General features: G+C 54.7%; 3 protein-coding genes across 19 annotated transcripts in view; 2 read left to right on the forward strand and 1 right to left on the reverse strand.

The window, feature by feature from the left end:
• SIN3A (SIN3 transcription regulator family member A) overlaps positions 1–4,409 on the forward strand; it is a 65,987-nt gene extending 61,578 nt beyond the window's left edge. For all 4 annotated transcript variants that reach the window (XM_060401414.1, XM_012098665.5, XM_015101977.4 and 1 more), the window contains exons 20-21: positions 704–911; positions 3,125–4,409. In XM_060401414.1, the coding sequence (XP_060257397.1) occupies positions 704–911; positions 3,125–3,355 (439 nt within the window). In that variant the 3' untranslated portion in view covers positions 3,356–4,409. The remainder of the gene's footprint in view (positions 1–703; positions 912–3,124) is intronic.
• Positions 4,410–6,436: 2,027 nt separating this feature from the next.
• On the forward strand, positions 6,437–17,870 carry MAN2C1 (mannosidase alpha class 2C member 1). Of its 6 annotated transcripts, none has more exons than XR_001436072.4 (26): positions 6,437–6,591; positions 6,846–6,971; positions 7,613–7,736; positions 9,090–9,160; positions 10,258–10,435; positions 10,745–10,934; positions 11,996–12,102; positions 12,257–12,367; positions 12,730–12,822; positions 12,951–13,067; positions 13,292–13,387; positions 13,491–13,636; positions 13,987–14,110; positions 14,410–14,531; positions 14,653–14,738; positions 14,860–15,015; positions 15,226–15,323; positions 15,503–15,597; positions 15,818–15,922; positions 16,032–16,188; positions 16,275–16,418; positions 16,783–16,892; positions 16,995–17,074; positions 17,201–17,356; positions 17,449–17,558; positions 17,629–17,642. XR_001436072.4 is itself a non-coding variant. In XM_015101979.4 (26 exons), the coding sequence occupies exons 1-26, from the start codon at positions 6,488–6,490 to the stop codon at positions 17,753–17,755; spliced, it is 3,195 nt and encodes a 1,064-aa protein (XP_014957465.3). In that variant the 5' UTR covers positions 6,437–6,487; the 3' UTR covers positions 17,756–17,870. The 6 variants fall into 6 exon arrangements, 5 of the variants coding, with proteins under 5 accessions (XP_014957465.3, XP_014957464.3, XP_042091145.1 ...); XM_015101979.4 differs by having other exon boundaries at positions 14,860–15,034; positions 15,214–15,323; positions 15,465–15,597; positions 17,201–17,349; positions 17,629–17,870; XM_015101978.4 differs by having other exon boundaries at positions 17,201–17,349; positions 17,629–17,870.
• A 616-nt stretch (positions 17,871–18,486) lies between these two features.
• Positions 18,487–25,364, reverse strand: NEIL1 (nei like DNA glycosylase 1). Of its 9 annotated transcripts, XM_042235216.2 has the most exons (13): positions 25,252–25,364; positions 25,087–25,162; positions 24,905–24,999; positions 24,004–24,129; positions 22,960–23,416; positions 20,861–20,980; positions 20,709–20,772; positions 20,316–20,415; positions 19,811–19,938; positions 19,462–19,489; positions 19,219–19,277; positions 18,928–19,093; positions 18,487–18,760 (listed from the first exon to the last, which is right to left on the reverse strand). In XM_042235216.2, the coding sequence occupies exons 5-13, from the start codon at positions 23,391–23,393 to the stop codon at positions 18,690–18,692; spliced, it is 1,170 nt and encodes a 389-aa protein (XP_042091150.1). In that variant the 5' UTR covers positions 23,394–23,416; positions 24,004–24,129; positions 24,905–24,999; positions 25,087–25,162; positions 25,252–25,364; the 3' UTR covers positions 18,487–18,689. The 9 variants fall into 9 exon arrangements, with proteins under 9 accessions (XP_042091150.1, XP_060257399.1, XP_060257400.1 ...); XM_060401416.1 differs by having other exon boundaries at positions 24,905–25,162; XM_060401417.1 differs by having other exon boundaries at positions 25,087–25,364.
• Positions 25,365–25,988: the final 624 nt, after the last annotated feature.

The raw sequence follows: 25,988 nt of genomic DNA on the forward strand, positions 1-25,988 counted from the left end.
TTCCTGTTAAGGAAATGTTAAATTAAGACATGTTTCTCTGTAGCAGTTAGAGAATGACACAAATTTATGTTTAATGAAATGAAAAAAAAATCTTTATGGCATTAAGTGAAAAATTGAGAGAGACCTAGAAGATTTTAAGCCAAAACTGCTAACAGCAGGACTTCCTTGGTGGTCCAGTGGTTAAGAATCCACCTGCCAATGCAGGGGACAGTAGTTCGATCCCTGGTCCGGGAAGATCCCACATGCCAAGGGGCAACTAAGCCCATGTGCCACAGATACTGAGCCCACGCTCCACAAGAGAAGCCCCTACAATGAGAAGCCGGCGCACCGCAGCTAGCGAGCAGCCCCCACTCGCTGCAACTAGAGAAAGCCCACGTGGAGTAATGAAGACCTAGCACAGCCAAAAATAGATAGATTTAAAAAAACAAAAACCCAAACTGCCAACAGTGGCTACCCCTGCCAAGGCAAATGGGATTTTGAGAATTGGGGTAGGGGGTAGTTGGCAATTTCTACTTTTTATTCCACGTATCTGCAGTTGAAAAAAGATTTTTTTTAACAATGAAACCATTGAACATTTTTTTAGATGTATGTAGTTGTGATCAGCTTCATGAAGGCATATAATAAGGAAAAATTGGGGGGGGGGCAGTCATGGGAATCTGGATCTGGAGGAACTCTCACGCTGCAGGGCTTTGCTGCTTTGTAGGAATCTGCGGCGGATCCGGAAGTGTCAGCGTGGTCGAGAGCAGCAGGAAAAGGAAGGGAAGGAAGGAAACAGCAAGAAGACCATGGAGAATGCGGATAGCCTGGATAAACTGGAGTGTAGATTCAAGCTGAATTCCTACAAGATGGTATATGTGATCAAGTCAGAGGACTACATGTATCGGAGGACCGCCTTGCTGCGGGCTCATCAGGTGAGAAACAGTATTTGGAATTTCTCCACACGTCTCCCTCAGCCAGTATACCAGGATGCTGTAAGAAAGCACCAAAGACTGCGTGACTTAACAACAAAAACTTACTATCTTGACACTTGTAGAGGCTGGAAGTCCCAAGTCGAAGTGTTGGCAGGGTTGCTTTGAAACTTCTGAGGACTGTGAGGGGAAATCTGTTTCTTGCCTTTCCTAGCCTCTGGTGGGTTTCCAGCAATCACCAGCATTGCAGGGCTTGCATATTTCTGCCTTCGTTTTTGCATGGTATTCTCCCTAAGTGTGAGTCTGTCCAAATTTCCCCCTTTTTAAAGAACGCCAGCCATACTGGATTATGGGTCCACCCTCCGACAGTATGAGCTCATCTTAACTAATTGTATCTGCAACAACCTTATTTCCAAATAAGGTCACATTCTGAGGGGTGGAAGTTAGGATTTCTGCTTGTGAATTTGTAGGGGGACAGCTTAGTAATAGCTGGTGGCACCTTCTAGTGAAGCTACTCCCAGCATTCACATCTCCGGTAGTGTTGCTTGTGTGAATCCTGTCTGTGTTCACATGTGAAAGTCCTAGTGCTGTTACGTACCAGGTATTGTGCCAGGCCCTAAGACTACAGCCCTGAGATAGAGCATGTAAGGCAGTGTGATGATGTGCATTTCCAAGGAAAGAAACGAGGTGATCGAGGGTGACTGGCACACACAGCCCTGCTTTTGTTGGGAAGACCTAAGGAGGTGACCCCTGAGGCCTGTACAATGGTGAGGATCCAGCCTGGTGCAGAGTTGGGTTGGTACTTTTTAGGCAAAGGAAACAAGCAGGTGCAAGGCTGGGAGGGAGGAAAGGACTTCACGTGTTCAAAAACCTAACATCAGTTGCGGGGGACTTGCTTGGGACCTAGTAATTGAGGCTCCACTCTTCCAGTGCAGGGGGTGCAAGTTCAGTCTCTGGTCAGGGAACTGGAGTCCCAAATGCCACATGGCAGGGCCTTTAAACAATAAGTAAAACATCATTGTGTTTTGAGCCATAGGGGAAGTGGGATGCATGAAGTTGGAAAGGTGGGCAGAGGCCACATTATTTATTTTTACAGGTTATGGTTTGGGTTTTGAGATACATTGAGACTTTGTTGATAAAGATATAGATTGATGGGAGTGAGCGAACGCACCAAGTTGGATGGGCAGAGACCACTCAAAAGACTGCTCTCATCCGTATGAGAGATGACTGCCCAGACTACCAGGATTATAGAGGAATTTTAATTAGATTGGAGGGACTTCCCTGATGGTCCAGTGGTTAAGACGCTGGAGCTTCCAATGCAAGAGGCATGGGTTTGATCCCTGGTCAGGGATCCAATATGCCATGCTGTATGCCAAAAAAGGATTGGAGATACAATCGTCAGGATGTGCTAATGATTGGATGTGGAGAGGTTTAAGAGAATGGAGAGCGTTAAGGATGCTACCTGGTGGTTTTTGTTTTTTGATTTTATTTCTTTGCTTATTTTGCTTGAGTAACTGGGAAGCTTAGGGGTATGTCTGTTAACAGGAAAGGGTTATTACCAGGTTTGGGAGGCAGATCAAAGGACTACAGAACATTCAAGTGGGAAGCACAGATTGGGCAATTTAATGTACTTCTCTCTCGGTGCTGTGTGTTATATGTCTGCATGTCTGATTCAAATGATGTAGGGAGCTGGGAAACACCTCATTCATCTTTGTATCACCTTCCCTTCTTGCTTATGGGCACCAACAAGTATGTTGGAGGTAGGAACAAAAACCTCCACTGAAGATCTGCTGTGCCCAACAATCTGATGGACAGAATGGGATAATAGCAGGAAGGGATGGTGGGTTTTAAACCCTTTGCCTTGCGCTGTGACAGAAGTGACCAACAGCCTCATTGTCTCCCTCAGGGTACATTAGAATCGTCTGGGTTGCTGGTTTAAAAATACAGATTGATGGAAACAAGGAACTCTGTACACATTTTTCCCAAGACCTCCTCCTTCCCCAACATGCCACCACGTGGTGATGCTGCAGACCAAAATCGAAAAGCACTGAGCTAGTTCTGACCAGACCTTGGGTTGGCATTTCTCTGGGGGCTTTATGATCTGCAGCTTGAGCCCACATCTTTCCTCAGCTACTTTAGAACAAAATTGGATTTTGTATTCGAAGGGTTTTTCAGTCCTAGTTCATGGATGGTTTCTTCTTTGTTCTGTTTTGCAGTCCCATGAGCGTGTAAGCAAGCGGCTACATCAGAGGTTCCAGGCCTGGGTAGATAAATGGACCAAGGAGCATGTGCCCCGTGAAATGGCAGCGGAGACCAGCAAGTGGCTTATGGGTGAGGGGCTGGAGGGCCTGGTGCCCTGCACCACCACCTGCGACACAGAGACCCTGCACTTTGTGAGCATTAACAAGTACCGTGTCAAATACGGCACAGTGTTCAAAACCCCGTAACTGCAAAGCCAGAGCAGATAACTGGAGGGGGGGTGGTGTGTGTGGGGGGCGCGTGTACTCGCACACACTGAAGAAACAAGGAAGATGCCTTTCAAGCCTCACTGGGCCTCTCTGGGACATGGCCACCTGATCTGTGCGTGGCTGGTGCAACCTGGCACCAAGTGGGCTACGTATAAGGAACGTGTGACCCCTTACAAAGCCGGAGTTGGAACTTTTCCCAGGGGTTTTGGGTATTAGCCTGCCCTGGAGGGGAGGAAACCCACGCAAGCACAGGGACACGCAGCTTGCACACACCAGCAGAGTGGAGACTGGAGCCTCCTGGGGCGACTTTCAGTGAGGGAACCGGATGCTGTTCACACCTGGACGAGCTGGGCGAGCATCGACGACAGACTTGAGGAGGAGCCAGCGCTTAGATGGATTGTAGCTCTGATGGTCACTGCTCCTTTCCTCTTCCCCTCAAAAAGGAAAAAAAAAACTGGATTGGATTTTTCTTCCTGGTCACTTGAGCACATCTAGATCACCCATTAGGTTTTCTCTGGGACCTGCAGTTTGGCTTTGGGATTGATCATCTTGTGGATTTGATTCCTGATGAATACCTTGCTGCCCACCCTTTTTTCTCTCCTCTGGTTCTCAGCCTCAACAAGTTCAAATCAGTCGTCCTTTTTAGCTCCCGTGGAACTGTTTTGTACCTGCTTCTTTACTAGTCTACCCTAGTGCCATCCACCAGCTTTACTCACACACACACACACAAACACAATTTTAACTTGGTTTTTCTTTTTTTTTTTGTAAATAATGTACATACTGTCAATTTTTTATTAAAAGAAATATGCTTTGATGTGCTAGCATAACTGCTCTAGCTTCTTGTGTACCATAGTTCTATGTGGCTTCAGATTTAGTACCTATGAACAGATGTACAAGACATTTATTACACTTTTTACCAAAGGGAGTTACCGTTGTAGTACTTTTGTGTAAAACTTGTCTTCCTTCTTGCCCCAACTTTTTTTTTTTTTTTTTTTTTTTGTAAATAAATAAAGCTTGGTTCTTACTTAAGGAATGAACTCTCAACACAAGTCCCTTGTCCTCACCAGAGAATACTGTTGAAGCAGGGATTTGGGCTTTGGTTCCTTATCTACATACAGTACAAAAACAAGATTTTGCTCTAGTTAGCAGTCAGTTGTACTTGTCCCAAATCAAAATATCTCAGATTTAAAAAATAGAATTATTCATTCTTTTGGTACATATTCTACCCCCTAATTTCAGCTGTTTGGAAATATTTTACATATGGGTATATTGTGCAGCTGTATAGTTTGTGCTTCTCTATTTTTTCTTACCTTTATTGGAAATGGGAGTGAACAGCTTAAATACCAAACCAGTGTTTGAAAGAAGTGTGTGCACAGTGTGTGGTATAAATGGGGTGAGGAGGGAGAAGGCTTGATACATTAGCAACTGCAAATGGAATATATACGTATATATATATTTTTAATTACATAGATTTAAAGCAGCAGATATTTAAACATGAGTGATTAGGATTTTTGTATGTGGGCAGCCTGGCTTTTCTGAACAAACACCAACTGAGCCCCTCCCAGGACTTTGGTGAATTTTTCTCCAGCAACCATTACTGTAGTCAAAGTAAACAACAGTGTTCCTGTGTGGTTTTGTTTGCTTTTTAATTAAAAATCCCTAATATCACCACCACAAAACCACATTTTTTTTTTTGCTCTGGACTTTCCTTATGAATGGTAAGCTTATCTGATTTTTAGACTTTTTTGTTGGGGGCAGTGGAGGAATGGGCAACTATAGGAGACTCAGCTCACATGTGTGAGGTGGCAGGAAAGGCTTGTGGGAGATTCTGGTGAAGCTGCAGCACTGCCTCACTTGGAAGGTGGAGTGATACTGATGGGTTGGGTAGGATCTTCAGGTTTTCTGCCGGTAACTCAGCCCACCCCCATCTGCTTGCTTAAGAAAGATCGTGTTGACTTGGAGTTAATAGGGGGAACTGATTGAACCTGACCCAGGCAGCCCCAGCTATTGCTGTGTCTGCAGAGGGTTATGTCCAGAGCAGCTGCCTGCAGGTCAGGATAGGGTTTCAGGACCAATCCTACTAGTGCAACCAAAACGGAGCTTCACCTACAGCCAGGATTTACAAACAGCAGTTTTATGTCTCCTGCCTTCTGACATCTGAGCTCCAAGCTCAGCTCAGCCTGTCTTACAGCAGCAAGTTATATTTTAAGTCATGTTTGGTATTCTGTACTTAAGTCACCTTTCCCTATGATCTGCATTTGAAGTGTTGTAAACTTGGTCAGTATTTCTATTAAAATATCAGGGGTCGGTCATGTTGTGTATATACTTTTCTTCCTAATGATTTTATAGAGGAAGATTTCATCCCATTCCCAGGAGGGAGGTGGGGGAAAGCCGCCAATAAGCCACCAGAGTAACATGAGGGTGAAATTGGAGGTATTATGAAAATTCTGGTATTATGGCTTCTCTGAACTCATCAGTCCCTGTAGAGAAATGCATTATTCTGTTAGGCTCATGAATTCTATGTCTGATCTGCCATCTCAAAGTCTTAAGTTTCTGGCGATGGGCAGCAATTAGCCATATACATAAAATAGAACACGTAGTAGAGGAACCTGAGGTTACTGGGGTATAAAGCACTCTCTATTTAACACACGTCCGCCGAATGGCTTGAAAGCATCGGTCCCTGGCGCCACCTTATGCAGACACAAGGACCATAGGCAAGGAGGTTCCGCTTGTAGCTTCTGAGATTAGGTGACCTGCATCTGCAGCAACCGAAGCTCCCACCAGTCGTGCCTTCGGTCTGTCTCTGTACTAGGCTTTTCTCAGAATCAAAGCGTCAGACTTCCTATTTTACTTAAGGATTTGCCCAGTGGCGACCAGCTCGGACCGAGATAAGACTAAAGCCTCAGAAGCGCAGCTTTTAGCTTTTAGCTTTCAGCTCGCTGCTCAAACTTCGGAGCAGCGGGGCTTCACTGAGCCGCTGGTGTTCCATGGAAAGCTGCCCGGGCGTGGAAGGCGCCTTTGAGGCGCCGGAACCTTTGGTTCCAGGCCGTGGACCGCGCCGGCAGCGCCTGGGGCCTTCCGGGGAGAGGAGAGAGGAGCGAACGCGCGGCGATGGCGGCGGCGGCGCCGGCCCTGAAGCACTGGCGCACTACGCTGGAGCGAGTGGAGAAATTCGTGTCGCCGCTCTACTTTACCGATTGTAATCTCCGCGGCAGGTGTGGCCCCCTCGCCCAGGGCACCCGCCAGCCGCATCCACGAGTCTCTAGCCTCCCCTTCTGGGGGAAACCCAAGCTTCGGCCACATGGGCCGAGGGACAAAGTATCCGCCTCAGATAGTGCTGGGGCCCAGGAGGAGGGAGTGGGGAGAGACTGTGTCGTGGGGCAGCCCTCCCGGCGGTGGATGGAGGGAACGCGCATCCCCACCCGCCGGCGGGCCCACGAGCGCGCGCCCACCTGCCCCTCCCGCCCAGGCTCTTTGGAGACAGCTGCCCAGTGGCCGAGCTCTCCAGCTTCTTGACGCCCGAAAGACTTCCCTACCAGGAGGCAGTCCAGCAGGACTTCCGCCCCGCGCAGGTCGGCGACAGCTTCGGACCCACGTGGGTAACGCTCCAGAGAGAGGGCGGAGTTCCTGGGCCCCACCTCCCAGCTTGCTTGCCTCCCCTAAAAGTCTCCATTGTCGGCTCTCTGCCCTAGACAGTCACTTGGGGCAGAGCAGCACCCTCTGCTGGTTCCTCAAGCCTTCATGGAAGAATTTTCTCTTCCCCACTTCTCCCCACGGGCTTCCCTCCTGGTGGCTCAGTTGGTAAAGAATCCGTCCGCAGTGCGAGAGACTTGGGTTCGATCCCTGGGTTGGGAAGATCCCCTAGAGAAGGGAACGGCAACCCACTCCAGTATTCTTGCCTGGAGAATTCCACGGACAGAGGAGCCTGGCGGGCTACAGTCTATGGGGTCACAAAGAGTCGGACACGACTGAGCAACTTCCACTTCACTTCTCCCAGTTCGGTGACATCTCTTAGGAAGGGCCCTCTAGGACAGATCACAGACCCCTGATTCTCTGCCTCCTTCCCTCACCTTGCTGCACACCCCATTGCTTCTTTCTTGTAGATCAAAGCTGAATACCTTGTGGTACTGCAGATTCTGGCAGAAAGTCTCAAGCCCTTGATGACCTTAATCATAGGAAGTATGTTGAAAGGACAAGGCTTTGACCCCTAGGCTCATCTTAGTGGTTCTATTGCAGATGGTGGACCTGTTGGTTCCGTGTAGAGCTGACCATCCCAGAGGCATGGGTAGGTCAGGAAGTTCATCTTCGCTGGGAAAGTGATGGAGAAGGCCTGGTGTGGCGTGATGGGGAACCTGTCCAGGTGAGGAGCCCTGCCCTGGGTCGGGTATGGCCACATTTCAGCCCTGGTCTCTGGTGAAGCCACAGCTGAGTGGCTATGCCTGCAGGGTGGTATCAGGATTTCAGGACTGGATGAGTTTTTGCTTAGGCCCTTGTGTAATTGTTCCTTCTTATATTTAAGTGGATCACTTAAGGTCTCAACATAAGTAATGCGAAGCCAACTCTGCCACTGACTGGTCATCCTCCCAAACTGGAATGAAACTAGTTACTAATCAAATACAATAATATGTACAGCAGATGGACTTATTAAGCCTTTACTAGGTGCTAGGTGCCAGACTAGTGGCTTTGGAGACTATATCACTTTTTATTTTTAATTTTTAATAAACTAGTTTTTATTATATGTAATAGATGCTTATGGAAGCTGGGGAGGAGGACTTTGAAACAGTTCTGGATAGTATAAAGTTTACAGAGTCCTCTTTACCTGAAATAATGGGTCTCTCCCTATCACCTCGCCCCCAATTCCCCAGATAGAGCCACTATTAAGTACCTTGTTTATGTATCCAACTTTATCAGGTTTAACCTTTATAATCCTATGTGATAGGTTTTTATGGCCAGTGGCTCAGACAGTAAAGAATCTGCCTGCAGTGCAGGAGACCTGGGTTCGATCCCTGAGTCAGGAAGATCCCTGGAGAAGGGAAGCTACCCACTCCAGTATTCTTGCTTGGAGAATTCCATGGACAGAGGAGCCTGGCGGGCTACAGTCCATGGAACTGCAGAGTCAAACACCACTAAGCGACTAACACTTTCACTTTTCACAGACAGAAACTGAGATATATAGAGGTTAGCACACTTGCTTGGGTCCACACAGCTTCCATTTCAGTTTGACTAACCCTCAGTCTTGGGTTGCTCTTCCTATGCAGAAAGGCAGCAGACCCCTCCTTTCCTCCCTCCCTTCCTTGGCTCAGTGGATGTCTCCTGAGTGCCCTCTCTACGCAGGTCCCTGTGCTAAGCACTGGGGGTTTAGTGGAGAATGAAGCAAACCTTTCCCTGACCTCATAGAGTTTCCTTTCAGATGTTTATTCAGGAGTACAGAGGCCGTCAGAAGCCACCAAGGACCTGACAAGCTACCTAAGGCCCCATAAGACCAGTAGCTTTTCTGCTGGTCAACAGGTGCCATTTGGCGGTCATGGTGCTGACTGCCGTTGGGGGTGGGGGGCACTTGCTATCAGAGGTCCCTGATTTGTCAATCTTGGGCTTGGGAGAGAGGAGCTAGTGCTAGAGGTCCAGTAGAGGGGCTTGGCCCCCTTCAGCTTATACTTCACCGGAACTGTCCACAAGCCTCGGGCCCTGTCTCTCTCGTTCTCCCCCTCACCAGGGTTTGACCAAAGAGGGAGAGAAAACCAGCTACATTCTGACTGACAAGCTAGGGGAGAAAGACCCCCGGAGGTGAGTGAGTCCCTGGACTATGGCTGACCAGTGCTGTAGGGGAAGGGGGCACCAGAGGGAGAGGAGCCGCTGAGGTCCAGAGAAACACATCCACTCTCAATAGCACCATCTTCAATCCTCATAGTTTGTTTTTATTTTATTTATTTATTTTTCATAGTTTGTTTTTAAAAAGCAGGATATTTCTGACCGAAAAGATAGCATTTTAGTTCCTACATTAAATGCAGAAAAGCACAAAGAAGTAAATATTGATAATTCCCATTACCCCATCACCTAGAAATATCCATTATTAACAGCTCAGCATTCTTCCCAGAAATTTTTTCAGAGGTGGCGTTTACTAATTGAGGTGGTATCTCGTCCTAATTTTTTAAAATTCCATATTGTGCATTTTATGACACCATCAAAAAAACTCTGCTTAGATGTTATATTTTATTATATTCAGTGTTTATTAAACATTGTGTATCTGATGTTTCCAGACATGAGGACTATGATGGTGAATGATGTGATCTTTGACAGCAAGGGGGACTCACATGTACATATACAATTACAAACTGATGAGGTCTCTGAAAGAAAACACTCTGAATGGGAGAAGGCTCTTTGTAGACCAAGGAGAGCACTAGGGGAAGAGTCCCAGAAGGCTTCCGGAAGGAAGTCACGTTTGCTCTCCGAAGACTGAGCAGAACAGCACCACAGCTTACCACACTGCTCCGAACAATGGCCTGCCTCTGTTGGCTGACAGATCGTTGCTCTGAAAGCTGGTCCTGGGAGATCCAAACATGTTTTTAATGTGCTAAGAGGGTTCTGAGACCCAGGCAGTGCTTTGTATAGACAGCTTTGGAAATAAGTCTAAACAACATAATTCACACAGTTCCAAACTCGGCTACTTATCCTCCTCAGCCAAGGCAGAATGTAGGTGTAGTCTGCTGTTTCCACCGTGACCCTCTGTCAAACGCACCTGACATAACTGTGAGATCCTCTGGGTGGTAGATCCTGGGGGCACACGGGGAGGGGTCTGTCGGATGCCTCTCGGATCCTCCCTCCCCAAACCCCAGAGTCCCCTACCAGTCCCTTGGCCTGAGGCTGCCTCCCCACATTTGTAGCCTGACCCTCTATGTGGAAGTAGCCTGCAACGGGCTCCTGGGGGCCGGAAAGGGATCCATGATCGCAGCCCCTGATCCAGAGAAGATGTTCCAGGTGAGCCGGGCTGAGCTGGCCGTATTCCACCGGGATGTCTACAAGCTCCTGGTGGACCTGGAGCTCCTGCTGGGGATCGCCAAGGTACTCAACACCCCCACCCCACCTGGATACTCTCTCGAGCCCTGTTTCAGGCAGGCTGTTTCTTGGGTCACATAGCTGGGCCTCCAGGAATCCAGAATAGAGAGAGTGTTTTGTGCTTGCCTGAGTGTTGAGAGGACTTCCCTGTGTAAAGGGGAAGAGGGAGACAGTGCTGAGCAGGGGGACCAGCAGGAGCACAGGGTTGGTGGTAGGGAGGAACTCGGCTGAGAACCCATGGGAGATCAGCTGGGGTCTAATTTTGGAGCCTCTGCTTGCTTGAGATGGGGATTAAGGGGCAGAACCCTGCTGCAGGGCCTCGGGGAGGACAACCAGCGCAGCTTCCAGGCCCTATACACTGCCAACCAGATGGTGAACGTATGTGACCCTGCCCAGCCTGAGACCTTCCCAGTGGCCCAGGCCCTGGCCTCCAAGTTCTTTGGCCAACGTGGGGGTGAAAGCCAGCATACCATCCACGCCATGGGGCACTGCCACATTGACACAGGTAGGGCAGCAGCTGGCCAGGTTGGCTCAGTGGGGGGGGTCAGGAGTGGTCTTGAAGACCTTGTTGCGCCCTGGAAGCACTGTGTTATTGGACCTCAGTTTTCCCCGTGTGTAAAATGGGGAAAGGGGAATGGACTGTAGGTTTTGCTAAATGTGTTCTGGATGGCATCATGCTAGATATTAGGGGAACGGGTAGGATTATTGAGACTGATGATCACAAAATAGGCAGAGACAGTTGCTGCCATGATGGAGGGAAGTATGGGGAGCCGGGGAGCCCAAAAGAGGCACTTAACCCAGCTGGGTCTGGCAGATTCAAGAAGGGCTTCTTAGAGGAGATGACCTTTGAACAGAATGAGGATGAGTAAGAATTTGACAAGGGTGCCCGAGTCCTCAGACAGGAGTGATGTGGAAGTAGTTGAGATGGGAACGCAAGCACGGGGAGGCTTCCTGGGGAGGATCAGGAATTCAGTTCAGAACCTGATGAGTCTGCAGTGTCAGAGGCTTACAGGAAATGACATTTTTAATGAACTTCCCAAGGTATTGATTCTGATGCAGCTGAAGTTTCTGAGCCACAGAATCAGGGCTTTCTCTGCTGTGCCAAAGCGTGGGATGTGGAGTTCTGGGCTAGTAAAGAAGAAATTGAGGAGGCCTAGAGGTTATGAGAGGCAGCAGTGCCTTGGGCAGGACAGCTGGCCCAGGCGGGTCCATCCAGGGAAGCGGTGCCCTCTGTTCTGGGATGTGTTCTGTGTGTGTAGGGGAGGGGCCACCCCTGCCGCTTCCTAAAGGATCCTCTAAACCCCAGAATAAGGCCAATCCAGGGGGCCCCCACTTCCTGACTATAAAACTGCCCCATTAGCCCCAGCCATGTAAAAGTGACAGCTCAGGAGAGATGCCACAGGACTCAGCAGGGAATGGGATGGGATGGGAGGAAGGCTACGGTGACCCTCTGGTGGCCCAGGAGGGGCCTGGTTGGATGCTAGGGGACAGGGGTACAGCTGGAGGTCTGTGAGGGGCTGGGGACCTGGCTGCTCTCCCTCTATCCTCACCCTCCTCCCCGCCTAGCCTGGCTCTGGCCCTTCAAGGAGACCGTGCGGAAATGTGCCCGAAGCTGGGTGACAGTCGTTCAGCTCATGGAGCGGAACCCCGAGTTCATCTTTGCCTGCTCCCAGGTCAGAGGGACGGCTGTGTGAGTGGTACCCGGAGCCAAGGGGGTGCTAGTGTGGGGTTCCCAGGGCTTCTCAGCCCACCCACTGAGCCCCAGGCACTCAGCTCTGGGTGGGGTTTATGTTGCTCCTGGCCAGCCCCAACCCCATCTGCCCCCAGGCGCAGCAGCTCGAGTGGGTAAGGAGCCACTACCCTGGCCTGCATGCCCGGCTCCAGGAGTTTGCCTGCCGCGGGCAGTTTGTGCCCGTTGGGGGCACCTGGGTGGAAATGGTGAGTGCCATCTGCAGCCCCTCAGCCTTAGGCCTTACCATCAAGGATTCTGTCCTCGGCTGTGCTGGTGACTTTCTGCAGGTCCTTCATGCCCTCTTATCAGTCCCTGGAATCCTAGGGCTCGGGACTCCCAGAGGGGTGGGGGTCTCAAGCACTGTGATGGGCCATCTGTGTGACCCGGCCCCAGATACCTCCTGTCTGGCAGACAGACGGTTAGGCTGAAGTGAGGAGATGGACGCTTCCAGGGCACTGGCTTCCCCCAGTGTCAGAGCCCTGGCTTCTCTGGATGGGGTGGTTGCCTGAGCCCCTGCCCGTCTTGTCTGGTGCTGACCCCAGTGGCCCCCTTCTCCCCTCATGGCCAGGATGGGAACCTTCCCAGTGGAGAGTCCATGGTGAGGCAGTTCCTGCAGGGTCAGAACTTCTTCCGTCAGGAGTTCGGGAAGATGTGCTCAGAGGTAGGCGGGGAGCTGCTGCACCTGCAGGCAGAGGGGGCCAGAGCTTGTCCTTGAGTGAAGAGGGGCTGCAGCTGGGCCACTCTGCTGTGCTCCCGGGTCCCCGTACCCCAGATGCCTTCTCCCTGCAGTTCTGGCTGCCAGACACATTCGGCTACTCCGCGCAGCTGCCCCAGATCATGCGTAGCTGTGGCATCAAGCGCTTCCTCACCCAAAAGCTGAGCTGGAACTTGGTGAACTCCTTCCCGGTGAGCAGGCCCTGGGGGGCCAGGCTTGGAGCAGGCCTGGGTCCCTCCTGGCCCGAACATCTCGCCCAGGCTTATTGAGGAGTCCTGGACAAACCACCCAGCCCCCACCCAGGGAAGGCATGCCTCTCCCAGGGTCACACAACAGGGCGGGCAGGTAAGGGAGGCCCAGCTCTGCCTCAGCCCTGACTCTGGCCTCTCTCTTCCACCTATCTCCCTGCCTGAAGCACCATACCTTTTTCTGGGAGGGGCTGGATGGCTCCCAGGTGCTGGCCCACTTCCCGCCTGGTGACTCCTATGGGATGCAGGGCAGTGTAGAGGAGGTGAGAGGGCATATTGTGGCCAAGGTCGGGAAGGGAGGCAGGCTGGAGGCGGCTGGGTATCCAGCCGAAACTGACCGGTGTGAACCTGCCCCCACCTGTCCAGGTGCTGAAGACAGTGGCCAAAAACCGGGACAAGGGACGGACCAACCACAGCGCCTTCCTCTTTGGCTTTGGGGATGGAGGTGGTGGCCCCACCCAGACCATGGTGGACCGCTTGAAGCGGCTGTGCAATACCGACGGGCTGCCCAGGTCTGGCCTGGGTTCACTCTACCCCACCCTCTGCCCTTGCCCTGAGCCCTTCCTCTGATCAAACTTTGGGCCCAGCACCTCCCCTCAACCTTGTTCCCTCCGATCCCAGATCATGGGCACCTCCCAGCTTCTACCCTGGAGGTGGGGTGGGAGAAAAGCCAAAGGTGGGAAGGGGCTTAAAGCCACTGAGGCAGAACTCTCCTGGGGGTGTCCAGACCTGGATTTGTCTGGACAGGGAGTCTTTTGGGGGTGGCTTCTTTCCGTTGGGGCTGGCTCTTGTCCCACTTGCATGGAGGAAGGATAAGTCGCATGGCCCAGGCTGGGAGACCCAAGCTTGCAGTCTCCCTCAGGGTGCAGCTGTCCTCTCCGGAGCAACTCTTCTCAGCGCTGGAGGGCCACTCGGGGCAGCTGTGCACCTGGGTTGGGGAGCTCTTCCTGGAGCTACACAATGGCACCTACACCACCCATGCCCAGGTCAGGGACTGGCTGTTGAGCCAGCGAGGAGGGGGCGCCCTAGAGTGGCCCAGACCGGGGGAAGAGGCTTGTGTTCCATGGAAGAGCTGAGAGGAGTGCAAGAGCTGGGTGCTCAGGAGCCTGAAAGTGGCAGGACTTAGCATCTCTGAGGGGGCAGGCTTTGGGGGCAGATAACACACAAGGCTTTATCCAGGAGTTCCTGGAGAGCATCAGGGGTTCTGAGCAAGAGAAGGGTTTGGCAGAGGGGGCCTGGGATGCTTGCTAAGGCTCTAGACTGAGTTCCCCTCACTTGGGCTCAGATCAAGAAGGGGAACCGGGAGTGTGAGCGGATCCTGCATGACGTGGAGCTGCTCAGCAGCCTGGCCCTGGCCCGCAGTGCCCAGTTCCTCTACCCAGCTGCCCTGCTGCAGGATCTCTGGAGGTCAGCCTGTTTTCTGTCCCCTGCCACCTGCTAACCTTACCCACACACCTCTGTGGCTGCCCCAGCCTCCCGGCCTTCCCCACCCTCCCAGCCTTCCCAGCCCTGCCCTTGGCCCCTGCAGGCTCCTGCTCCTGACCCAGTTCCATGATGTGGTGACTGGGAGCTGCATCCAGCTGGTGGCAGAGGAAGCCATGTGCCACTACGAAGGTGAGGCTGACAACATTTCCATGGCTCTCGCACCCAGTGCAGTGCCCAGAGTGTCCCCCGTGGGACATTCAGGGGTCACCCCGACCCCCTGCCCGCCCATAACCAACCAGTCTCTCCCTAGACATCCGTTCCCATGGCAACACACTGCTCAGTGCTGCAGCTGCAGCCCTGTGTGCTGGGGAGCCAGGTCCCGAGGGCCTTCTGATTGTCAACACGCTGCCCTGGAAGCGCACTGAAGTGCTGGCTCTGCCCCGGCCTGGTGGGGCCCACTGCTTAGGTATGAGCTGGGGAGAAGGGTGGCTACTGTGGCAGGACGGATCAAGGCCAAATTGAGAGTCAGGGACATTCCCCTGGGGGTCTCTGCCCCGGGGTGCCCTAGGCCAGAGAGGAGGAGGAGTGTTCACCCGCTCCACCCTACCTTACCCTTTCCCAAGTATGGTTCCTGAAAGGTCAAGAAGGCCGCACTGACACCCAGGCTCCTCCCCAGCCCTGGTCACTGTCCCCGGCATGGGCTATGCTCCTGCCCCCGCCCCCACCTCACCGCAGCCCCTGCTGCCCCAGCAGCCTGTGTTCGTAGTGCAAGAGGTGAGTGCTGGCGCATGGCGGTGGGGCAGGGGCTGTCCTGGGCTGTCCCTAACAACGTGGAAGTTCTGAGCTCCCCAGTCTGGAGCAAGTGGTGAGGCAGAGCTAGGGCTGGGGGTCGGGTGGGCTGTTGGTTGTGGGAAGCCCCTGCAGACCTAGCCTCAAGGCCCCCTCCCACCAAGACTGACGGTTCTGTGACTCTGGACAACGGCATCCTCCGAGTGAGGCTGGACCCAACTGGCCGCCTGACATCCCTGGTGCTGGTGGCCTCCGGCAGGTGCTAACCCCTTGCCCTCTCCCAGTGCCTGGCAGGTGGACCCCAAACCTCTCGTTCCCTCTGTCCCCTGGCCACAGCTGACCACAGCAGCCCACGAGTGGCTCTGGACTGGGACCCACACGTGGAACAGGGGCTACTCTCCCTACTTTCCACCCTGCCCACCTCAAACAGCTGGGGAGATCAAGGTCATTCAGTTGTACTGATGTCCATGTCCTTCCAGGGAGGCCATTGCTGAGGGTGCCGTGGGGAACCAGTTTGTGCTGTTTGACGATGTCCCCCTGTACTGGGATGCGTGGGACATCATGGACTACCACCTAGAAACACGGTGCGGGCTGGGCAGGGCTCTGGGCGGCAGTGGTAGAAATATGAACGCGTGTACTGGGCCCACTCCACCAGTCTGTCCTGGCTCAGCGCCTCGCCCCTCTATTCCACAGGAAGCCAGTGCTGGGCCAGGCAGGGACCCTGGCAGTGGGCACTGAGGGTGGCGTGCGGGGCAGCGCCTGGTTCCTGCTGCAGATCAGTCCTAATAGTCGGCTCAGCCAGGAGGTTGTGCTGGACGTTGGCTGCCCCTATGTCCGCTTCCACACTGAGGTAGCAGGGGGCAGGGTGGTGGGGTATCTTCCCTGGGTGTGGCTGGTGAGGAGGGGCCAGCCCCTTGTACCCCCACCCCCCGACAGGTGCACTGGCACGAGGCCCACAAGTTCCTGAAGGTGGAGTTCCCTGCCCGTGTGCGCAGCCCCCAGGCGACTTACGAGGTCCAGTTTGGACATCTGCAGCGGCCCACCCACTACAACACCTCTTGGGACTGGGCTCGATTTGAGGTCTGCCATGGGGTGGTGTGGAGTAGAAGGTTTGGCTCCTCCCTGGGTGGGGAACGACTAGTTGTGTGGTATGGGGTGAGGAGGAACATGATGGTTCCTGGCGTGTATGCCAGGCATTGTGCCAAGTGCTTTATGTTCAGTTTGATATTCATGCCCATTTGGTGGGGTAAGTACTCTTAATCCACCTTTCCCAGATGAGGGACTGAGGCTTAGACAGGCTGTGTGGTGTGCCCAGGGCCTCCCGAGGTAAGAGCTGGAATTCAATCAATCATGAGGTCCCAAAGCATCCCTCAGTCTAGGACAAGGAGCTCTGAAGCACACGGAGGAGGGGGGCCACCAAGTGGGTCTCTGATCTACGCTCCAGGTGTGGGCCCACCGCTGGATGGATCTCTCAGAGCATGGCTTTGGGCTGGCTCTGCTCAATGACTGCAAGTATGGCGCGTCAGTACGGGGCAACGTCCTCAGCCTCTCGCTGTGAGTGGGGGGCTCCCCCAGGGACTGGTATGGGATCCTGGTCTTGTCAGGATAGAACTGCAGCAGCTCTGGTCTGTCCCTTTCCCACCCTTCCCACCCCAGCTTGCGGGCGCCTAAGTCCCCTGACGCCACCGTGGACATGGGGCGGCACGAGTTCACCTACGCGCTGATGCCGCACAAGGGTGAGTGCTGCGCCCCATACCCCTCTGCCCTTCTCGGCCTCTGCTGCCGTAAGTGGGGAAAACGTTCATAGTCCGGCGCCCTGACCCCATGTTCCACCACACGTCCCTTTTCCGGTCTGTGCCCAGGCTCGTTCCAGGACGCTGGCGTTATCCCCGCTGCTTACAGCCTCAACTTTCCCCTGCTGGCGCTGCCCGCCCCGGGCCCGGCGCCCGCCGCCGCCTGGAGTGCCTTCTCAGTTTCCTCGCCCGCGGTAGTGCTGGAGACCGTCAAGCAGGCAAGGGGTGGGGTGGGGTGGGGGGGGGGGGGGCGGGGCGGGGGCGGGGCGGGGGCGGGCCTAGTGTAGGCCCCACCCACCACCCACCTCCCTCCGCAGGCGGAGACCAGCCCCCAGGGCCGCACGCTCCTGCTGCGGCTGTATGAGGCCCATGGCAGTCACAGCGACTGCTGGCTGCACACGTCGCTGCCGGTTCAGGAGGCCGTCCTGTGAGTTGGGGCGTGGGGTGGCAGTGGGGGTCTTGCCCTTGCGGGGCCCTCATCACCTCCTGTTCTGCAGCTGTGACTTCCTGGAGCGCCGCGACCCTGCTGGCCCTTTGCTCCTCCGGGACAACCGCCTGAAGCTCGCCTTTACTCCTTTCCAAGTGCAGTCCTTGTTGCTTGTTCTGCAGCCCCCACCGAACTGAGTCCCTGAGGGTGGGGTTTTGTTTGTGGAAGGCTTTGGCAGCGCCTCAGTTCTGCCTCCTGAGCCTGAAGCAAGGGTCAGTTACCTCTTAAACAATAAACCTTTGGCTCAGGAAACCTGCTGGTAGCCCCTGCTCAGCCCCCTCAGGGCCCATTCTCAGGCTTTGAGGGGACAGTTTTTACCCCAGGTATTTGGGGCAGGGGCAAGACCCAAGGTTATCTGTGTATGCAGCGTCTGGATTGCAGCCCCCATGAGAGAGACCCGGGATACTGGTGACCATAAACTGACTAAAAGACCATGATACAAGACGGTGTTCTGGGGCTTCATGGTAGTCCAGCGGTTAAGACTATGTGCTTCCAATGCAGGGGGCATGGGTTCAGTCCCTGGTCAGGGAGTTTAGATCCCACATGGGAAAAAACAAGCGGCGCTTCCCCCTGTACCCACAGATAGGGCTTGGGGCTGAGGAGGCCTGGTGGGTGGGTTCTGGCTGACCCCCACTAGGAGGAGAGCACTGACTAGTCTGGACGAGGCTAGGGCAGCAGCCACAGGCCCTGAGGAGTCCTGGACTGGAGGAGCGTTAGAGTCTGGGCTAACTGGGCAGGGAGTCTGCACCACCCATGAGGGGCCATCCCTGCAGAGGCCATGGCCCTCCTGTCCTCAGGACTGGGCAGCAGGCCCTTCACATTCAGCCTTCCCAGACCTTCTGCAGTCAGCCCAAGAAGTGCTGAGAAGTTCAAGTTTATGCATTTACTAAAAATTAGCATTTTTCACATGGGCTTTAAAAATGGCGATAGTGGGGTACAATTAAAAATGTAATTGTGTAGGGAATGGCCATAGGGTCAGAGCATCCAGTTCCTGCAACTTCGAGGAAGCCACACAGGCCCAGATCCAGGGTGCCAGGAGGAGGGGTGGATACAAGCAAGAAGAGCCTCTTGCTAGGAGGCTGAGGTCCCCTCAGGCTCCAAGGATAGGGTGTCAGCCTTGATCTTCCGGGTTCTGTGGCGGCCTAGGGAAGGACATGTGGGATGGCAGTCCCTGGCCAAGGACTCCCCAAGAGTCTCCCTTCTGCCTTTGTTCACATGCTCCTCCCAAGCACACTGCCATCCCTTCCTCCTGGGGAGCTCGCTGCGGCAGTCCACCCCTCCCCAGAGGAAGTTGCTGAGGAAAGCCCACCTGAGGTTGCTTTTCGCCTCCTTCTCTTCCCTTTGTCAGGGACCGGGGGGGCTTCTGGGTCCTGTTGGAGGCTGGTCCCCTCGGGCACCTGGGCTGTAGTCTGTTTAGGAAGTCCTCTCTGTGCCCTTTGTGTCCTTGAAGGGGCCTTGTTTGGAGAAGGAGGGACCTGGGTGGAGAAGATGCAGGTCTGCAAGGAGCCCAGCAGGTCAGGCAGGTGAGGACCCTGCTCTAGGAGAGCAGGGTCCTGCTCTAGGAGAGAGTGCAGGGACAGGGAGGAGCAGGGAGCCATACCTCCACTTCGTCCTCAGGACCCTGCTGTGCTCCCTGGGACTTCTTCCGGGACTTGCCCCCTGCAGGACATTGATGCTGATGGGCTTGGAGGGTTCTGTGGCCTCGGCCCCCTTCTCTAGACTCCCACGCTCCCACTCTGGAGGGACTCCCAGGGTCGGAGAGGGGGACTGGGATGGAGAAGGGTGCTGTAGCTCTTGCACAACTAGTTGTTTCTGCTCTCTTGTTACATTAGGAGTAGTTTACCTTTGGGTGCTAGGGGTCCAGGATCTCCCTAAAATGGAATCAGCAGAATTCAGGAGTCAGCCTGGTAGGGGTAGTTTCCTTGGAGAGGCAGAATCACATCTGTCCTTCCAGATCAGTGAAGCCCTTCCCCAAGGAAGCCTGACTGTCCCCTCCCCACCCTCCAGGTCAGCGCCAGCAGCAAGGTCCCCCTGCTCTGGGGCTGCGCCACTAGCAGGGACCCTAGGACTCAGAGGAGGGGCAGGGCATAGCACAGGGAAGGCTTAGACCCTCAGACCAGTGTGACCCCAGGTCTTTCCATCCCACCAGCTTCCTTGGGTCTCTTTGCCTGTACAAGCGTTAGAGCCCAAACCTGGAACCAGATGGTGCGGCCATGCCGGTCCCGCAGGGAGCTCATGCCTGGTGCGCTGTAACACCGCAGCCAGGCTCGGAAGGCAGCAAAGTCCTCCTCCCCGCTCTCCGACCCGTAGCCTTTGCCCCCTGTGGGACAGAGGAACCAGGTGGAGATCAGAGGGGGGACTTAGGCAGGGAGGAGGGGGAGCCCAGTTGGACCTGGCTCAGACCTCAGCTTCACAAGCTGATGGATCGAGTCAGGGGGCCCAGGCTCTCCCTCCTCCAGCTGTGTGACCTCAAGCTGGTGTCTTCCCCACTCTGGGCCATGGCTTTCCTATCCTGAAGTCGGATTAAGAATCCTTGCCCTGCCTGCCTGGAGGTATAGTCCATTTAGAAATGACTAGGTCAACAAACTTCCATTCTCCAGGCAGGGAACCAGGCCCAGACAGGGGCAGGAACTGTCCCAGGTTACACGATATGCCAAAGCAAAGCCAGCCAGCCATCTTTGCCTCTCAGGCCCTCACCCAGCTGGACCACTTCCTTGGGCACCGAGTGGCACAGCTCCAGCAGGTCAGGGTTCTGCAGCTTGGCCCTGATCTTCTGGCTCAGGGTCAGCTCCGGGCTCTGGAGAAGGGGCAGGGGTAGGACCTGGATGTCAGCATGAGGCAATGCTGCTCAGAAGGCAGCTGATCCCTCAGGAAACAGACCCCTTCTGAGCTTGGCAGGACACGGACAGTTCGGCAGGACACGGACAGTTCATCAGCACCCCCCATCACCTCCCACACATGCACGCACACACATTGTAGACACAGGCTGGAACTGGGAAGGGACCTGCTCGAGCCGCAGACACCTGACCCAGCCCTGACCCTCATCTGCCTGCCTGAGAAGGGCAGGCGCATCCCTCCCAGTGCCCTCACCGGCCTGCGCTGCTGCAGGGCCTCCAGAACTGTGCGGGCCTTCTCGAAGGGGGGGATCCTCAGCCTGCAGGGAGGTGGAGAGGGGTGCTAAGCAGAGGGGAACATGAGCACACCGACACCCCCGCCCTCAGGCCCGAGGCCTGCCTGCTGACCGGTACAGGATCTCCGCCCGCAGATAGTTGCCAATTCCATTAAAGAACCTCTGGTCCAGCAGGGCCTCACAGATGGGCTGGTCAAAGGCCTTGTCTGCTAGGTTTCGTAACACATTCTCCCTGGAGGGACACAGCCCGGGCACATAAGACCCATTCTGCCTGCCCACCCCCTACCCCTCCCTGCCTCCCAATGGGGTAGGGGAGAGGAGCTGGGGGAAGCAATGTCTGGGTGCCAGGGAAAGAAGCAAGTCCCAATTTCCCATTATCCCAGCCTCCATGGTATTTGGCAGCAGGAACCTCCATTTTCTGTTAAAAATGGGAACAACGATGTGGGATTTCAATTCATTACAAAAGGTTAAAAATGCCAATCTAAAGGAACATGCTCAAGAAAACACTTGAATCCATGTGTATGGTTTGCATGTCACCAGAGTGGCTCAGATTCAAGATACTTCTGGGAACAAGGTGATCACAGGACCTCAGGTGTGCCTGCAGTCTGGAACTCCCTGTCTAGGACTTCCAGTTGCTTAGACATGAAGATTTGACATTGGTGGGGTCATCTCTTTTCAAGATGCTGAAGATCTTCATGGAAGCTGGCACTGGCTCTGTTTAGCAGGAGTGAAGGGGGCAAGTCCTGGCTGGTGAGTGCCCCAGCACCCCCACGGGTCTCTCCTCACCACCTTGAAGAGGAAATGAATCTTGCTTCTTTGAGAAAAAGGTCATGACAAGACTGACTCAGTGGTGGGCATGAGAAGCAAATGATATAGGGGCCAGAAAGTTTGAGGGGTAAAAGTAAAGTGGAAGTTCAGCCTGGGTGGTCAGCTCTCAGAGGGAGGCAGATCCCCACAGGCTTTGCAGCTGGAGGACCAAATAAGCCAAAATGCTCATCACACAAGAGAAACTTCAGAACCACCTGGCAAAGAGTTAACTTGTGGCCTGACCCACCCCACCCACCCACCCCCACCCCCCACCCTCACCCCCCATCTCCAAGAAAGGTGAAGCGGGAGAAACCTACGACAACACAGACGCTTCCCTGGGAGTGCACTTGGGGTCACGCCTGGGAAGGCCAGGAATCTGCTGCCTTCTCTGGGCCAGAGATGCCTTGACCCACCCCAATAGGCAGCCGAAAGGCATGCCTTCCCCCAAGAAAGGATTTGCCAAGTGCCACTCCATGCCTTCCTGTTTGTGAGTCTTGTCAGAATGCTTTTACTTTAGAGCTTTGCACTTTCCTGGTAGCTCAGCTGGTAAAGAATTCGCCTGCAATGGAGGAGACCTCGGTTTGATTCCTGGGTTGGGAAGATCCCCTGGAGAAGGGAACAGCTACCCACTCCAGTATTCTTGCTTGGAGAATTCCATGGACAGAGGAGCCTGGCAGGGCCCCAGTCCATGAGGGTGCAGAGTGAGACATGACTGAGTGACTTTCACTTCACTTTCACTTTCCCTTCCCCCTGCTCTACCTGAACTAGCTCTGTGGGAGCAAGGACCACATCCCTCTTGACCACTGCTGAACCCTCAACACTTAGAACTGGACTGGCACCAAGCTGAGACACGTGCATGTTTTATCTTTAGAGGAAGTGGCTGACACTGGGCCATCTTATGTGACCTGCACCCCACCCCAGCTGGGTCTCTTAGCCCGCCTCAGGCAGAAGACAGGCACAGAGACCACGGGACACAGACTGGTGGGCAGGCACAATGTGGGAGACCACAACCTGCTTCAGAAGCCATGTCATTAGTGGTCCTCTCCCCACCTCCTTGAAGCAGTTCCTTGCTGCTCAGCCTCCCTTCTTGGGCTGTGAAAGCCTCTCTACTTTTCTTCTTAGCCTTCTGAGGGTACCAAGCAGTGTGGGATGCTGATGAGAGCCCCAGCTCTGACACAATCGGCCATGTCCTCCACCTCTTGCCCCCACCTCCTCTTACAGGTTTTGGGTTTCCACGTCCATTAGCTCAGGGAGTTGTCCCTAGGAAAGGATACTGTCTTGGTCTACAGATGAAAGGACTGAAGCCCAGAGGGGCTGGAACTCGCTTCTCATTGGCCAACAAGGCACTAATGAGTCGCGTCTGAAGCCCAGGACTGTATTGCTCACACCTGGTGCTGGCCCTACCTGAACTGCTCGTACTCCAGCAAGACACACGGCCCGCGGCCTGGCTGCCACTCGCCCCCGAGGTCCCAGTGGCCGAATCGGCGGATGTCCACAAAGCAGAGGGCAAGTCGGGGGCCAGGTGGAGCTGTGTAAAAGCGCAGGTGGGCGTGGGGTGGCAGCGCATCGCTGGGCACCAGCTGGAAGGAGCCCGTCATGCCAAAGCGAAAGACAAGGGCCAGTGGCTCCCGCGGGGGCTGGGCCCCAGGCAGGGGGCTTAGGGTCAGGCGCAGCTCCTTGCCGCGGGCCAAAGCCGAGATGCTGTAGGCGCTGCTCTCAAAGGGCACCTCAGGGTTGCGGCTGACAGGTGACTTCTCCACACACCCGCCAAAGACCAGCTCCCTGCATGCCTCGTTCACAAAGTGGCTGGCCAGATGCAGTTCAGGGCCCTCGGGCATTCTGTGGGGGCGGTGGCCAGGCCCTGTGGGGAGGATGACAGCAGGCTGGGCCAGGTGTGCATCCAGTGAGGCGGCAATATCACTCCCAGTTTTCACAGGAGAACCCAGAGGGTCAGAGGGGGGCATGGTCAATGGGAATTGGCGGGAAATCAGCTGGCTTGGCCACAGCCCCTGCTCTGTCCCTCACCTGCCCCATCCCCACCCCCATCCCCAAAAATGCTGAGAAAGCCCAGGACACTGGGGAGCTCTGACTAGGGAAACATGACTACCTTGTTCATTAACACCTTCCATGGGCTTCCAGGAACACTTTCTGATTTTAGAATAAAGTCCATATCCTTCCTGGGCCCAGGCTGTCATCTCATTTCCTCCCACGTGCCCCACCCCCCTTGCTCCAAGCACACAGCTCTCCCTCCCCGTCTCCCAGCCTTTGCCGTCCCCCTCGGTCTAGAAACGCTTAGAGAGGGGCCTCTCCGAGGCAGCATCCTCCATCCCCTGACCCCCTTCATGGCACTCCCAGAACCTGAAATTATTAGCTCCTGCCTGCCTCTGTCTCCACTCCCACCCCAGAATGGGAACTGTGCACGCTCATCTCCCCAAGAATCAGGCCCACCTCAGTTGCCACAGTGATTGAGGGAATGAGCCTGGAAGATAAGAGCTGGAATAACGGTGGCTCACAGGCTCTGCCGGCAGACAAGGTGGAGGAGGCTGCCCACCACCCACTGGTCAGGACCGAGGCCTAGGACAAGTAAAAGAGGGAATGTAGTTATCTTCAGGTACCTTAGAGCTGGAGTCAGGTACACACGACATTGAGGGAGGAGGATGGGGCGCCAGGAAGGGCTCCCCAAGCTCCAGGCCATGGTCCATGGGGACACAGGAAACTGCCGGGTCAGCGTCTCGGGCCGAGAGGGTTGTCCCTCTTCCTCACCCTCGCGGGTTCCCATCTGGCTAAGGCAGGAAGAGTTTGCCACTTTCCTCAATCCAGGGTCGGGAGATCGGAGGCCAAAGTAGGTGTTCGGCAGGGGAAAGCATTTGGCCAGGGCGGACTCCTTTGTCCTCCCTACCCGCAACCTGGGCGCCGCCCCGGGCCTGGCACCCGAAAGGGTTCCTTTTGCGGGAAAAGGTGAACTTCAGGTTACTAATTTCGCGAGCGGCGGATGCTCAATGGCTCGCCTCCTACCCACCCACCTGCTCCAGCTCCCGCTGCCTGTCCTCGGTTAACCCTGGCTCCCTTCCTCCCCAAGGTCCCTATTCCAGTCCTCTTCTCAGTTCCGCTGCACACACACACAGACACCCCGGCCCCCGGCCCGCCGCAGGCTACCTGCGCCCAGCGCCGCTCCCGCAAGCCTGCAGCCACCAAGGGGTTAATGCCGGAGGCGGAGCGGCGCCTAAGAGCATGTTGGGAGCTGCGTGCGCTGCTGGGAAGCGTAGTTCCTCATGCAGGTGGTAAAGCCAGTACGGGGTGGAGTCCCAGAGTAGGTGGCTGGGGTGTGGGAAAGGCTTCGGTCAGTCACCTGGCTGGGAGGTGGCGGAAGAACCTGGTTCCCGCTGCCCGGCGCCAGCGGGTTCCGGGGTCAGGTCTGAGGTCCTGGGTTGCTGCCGACTCTGACTGTGAGAAGCCACGCGGCTAAGTCCAGGACCGGGTGGGCAGTCCCAGCGGTAAACATCAGCAACTTCCCGAAATAGAGACACTTACAGCTGGGCTCAAGGCGCGAACAGGTGCGCGATCAGTGCAGGCTCTGGGGACCCGGTGGTGGCCTTACGTTTCAGCGCTAGTCAGACAGAACACATAAACACCGTCACCGCGGGTGGTAGAGTGCAGGCCGGCAACCAAAAGCAGGGGCGGAGAAGCGGAACCTACTTCCGATGTGGGGAAAGGTCTCTCTGCGGTGACATTTAGGCTGAAACCTCAGAAGGAGCCATCTGGAGAAGAGAGGAGACCACCAGTCTGTAGGGCAGGTGGAAGGAACTGCTAGGGAGGTGGCTAGGGGGAGTGCTGAGAGGGGAGGACGGACACATGAGCATGGGCCGGTGTCTTCCGACCTCTGGAGGCCTCTATAAGGAGCTGGTATTTCACCCTAAGTGCAGCAGGCTCGGTGCCTGACCCACACCCAATTCTCCCCCTTCATACTACACCTCCTTCCTCTCCCTTCATCTATTTATTCGTGTATTTTGCCAAAAGTGGTCTACCCTGGTGGCTCAGACGGTAAAGCGTCTGTCTATAATGCGGGAGACCTGGGTTTGATCCCTGGGTGGGGAAGATTCCCTGGAGAAGGAAATGGCACCCCACTCCAGTACTCTTGCCTGGAAAATCCCATGGACCGAGGAGCTTGGTGCAGGCTACCGTCCATGGAGTCGCAGAGTCGGGCACGACTGAGCGATTTCACTTTCATTTTTGCCAAAAGTACTTTAAAGTAAATTAAACAATGCATGCATGCATGCTAAGTCACTTCAGTTGTGTCCGACTCTGTGTGACCCTATGGACTTTAGCCTGCTGGGCTCGTCTGTCCATGGGATTCTCCAGACAAGAATACTGGCGTGGGTTGCCCTACCCTTCTTCAGGGGATCTTCCCAACCCAGGGACTGAACCTGCCTCTC

The sequence above is a fragment of the Ovis aries genome, chromosome 18 (assembly GCF_016772045.2).
Source record: "Ovis aries strain OAR_USU_Benz2616 breed Rambouillet chromosome 18, ARS-UI_Ramb_v3.0, whole genome shotgun sequence".
NCBI lineage: Eukaryota > Metazoa > Chordata > Mammalia > Artiodactyla > Bovidae > Ovis > Ovis aries.

Bases quoted from the DNA above. Each gene is read 5' to 3' on its own strand.
- NEIL1 (XM_042235216.2), bottom strand. From the start codon at position 23,393: ATGCCCGAGGGCCCTGAACTGCATCTGGCCAGCCACTTTGTGAACGAG. The intron at 20,773-20,860 runs GTCAGCAGGCAG...ACCTCCCTGCAG, and splicing joins CGGGCGGAGATCCTGTACCG to GCTGAGGATCCCCCCCTTCG. The intron at 18,761-18,927 runs GTGGGCTTTCCT...GTCCTTCCCTAG, and splicing joins GAGGCGAAAAGCAACCTCAG to GCCGCCACAGAACCCGGAAG.
- MAN2C1 (XM_015101979.4), top strand. From the start codon at position 6,488: ATGGCGGCGGCGGCGCCGGCCCTGAAGCACTGGCGCACTACGCTGGAG. The intron at 13,388-13,490 runs GTGAGAGGGCAT...CCACCTGTCCAG, and splicing joins TGCAGGGCAGTGTAGAGGAG to GTGCTGAAGACAGTGGCCAA. The intron at 16,419-16,782 runs GTCTGCCATGGG...TCTACGCTCCAG, and splicing joins GGGACTGGGCTCGATTTGAG to GTGTGGGCCCACCGCTGGAT.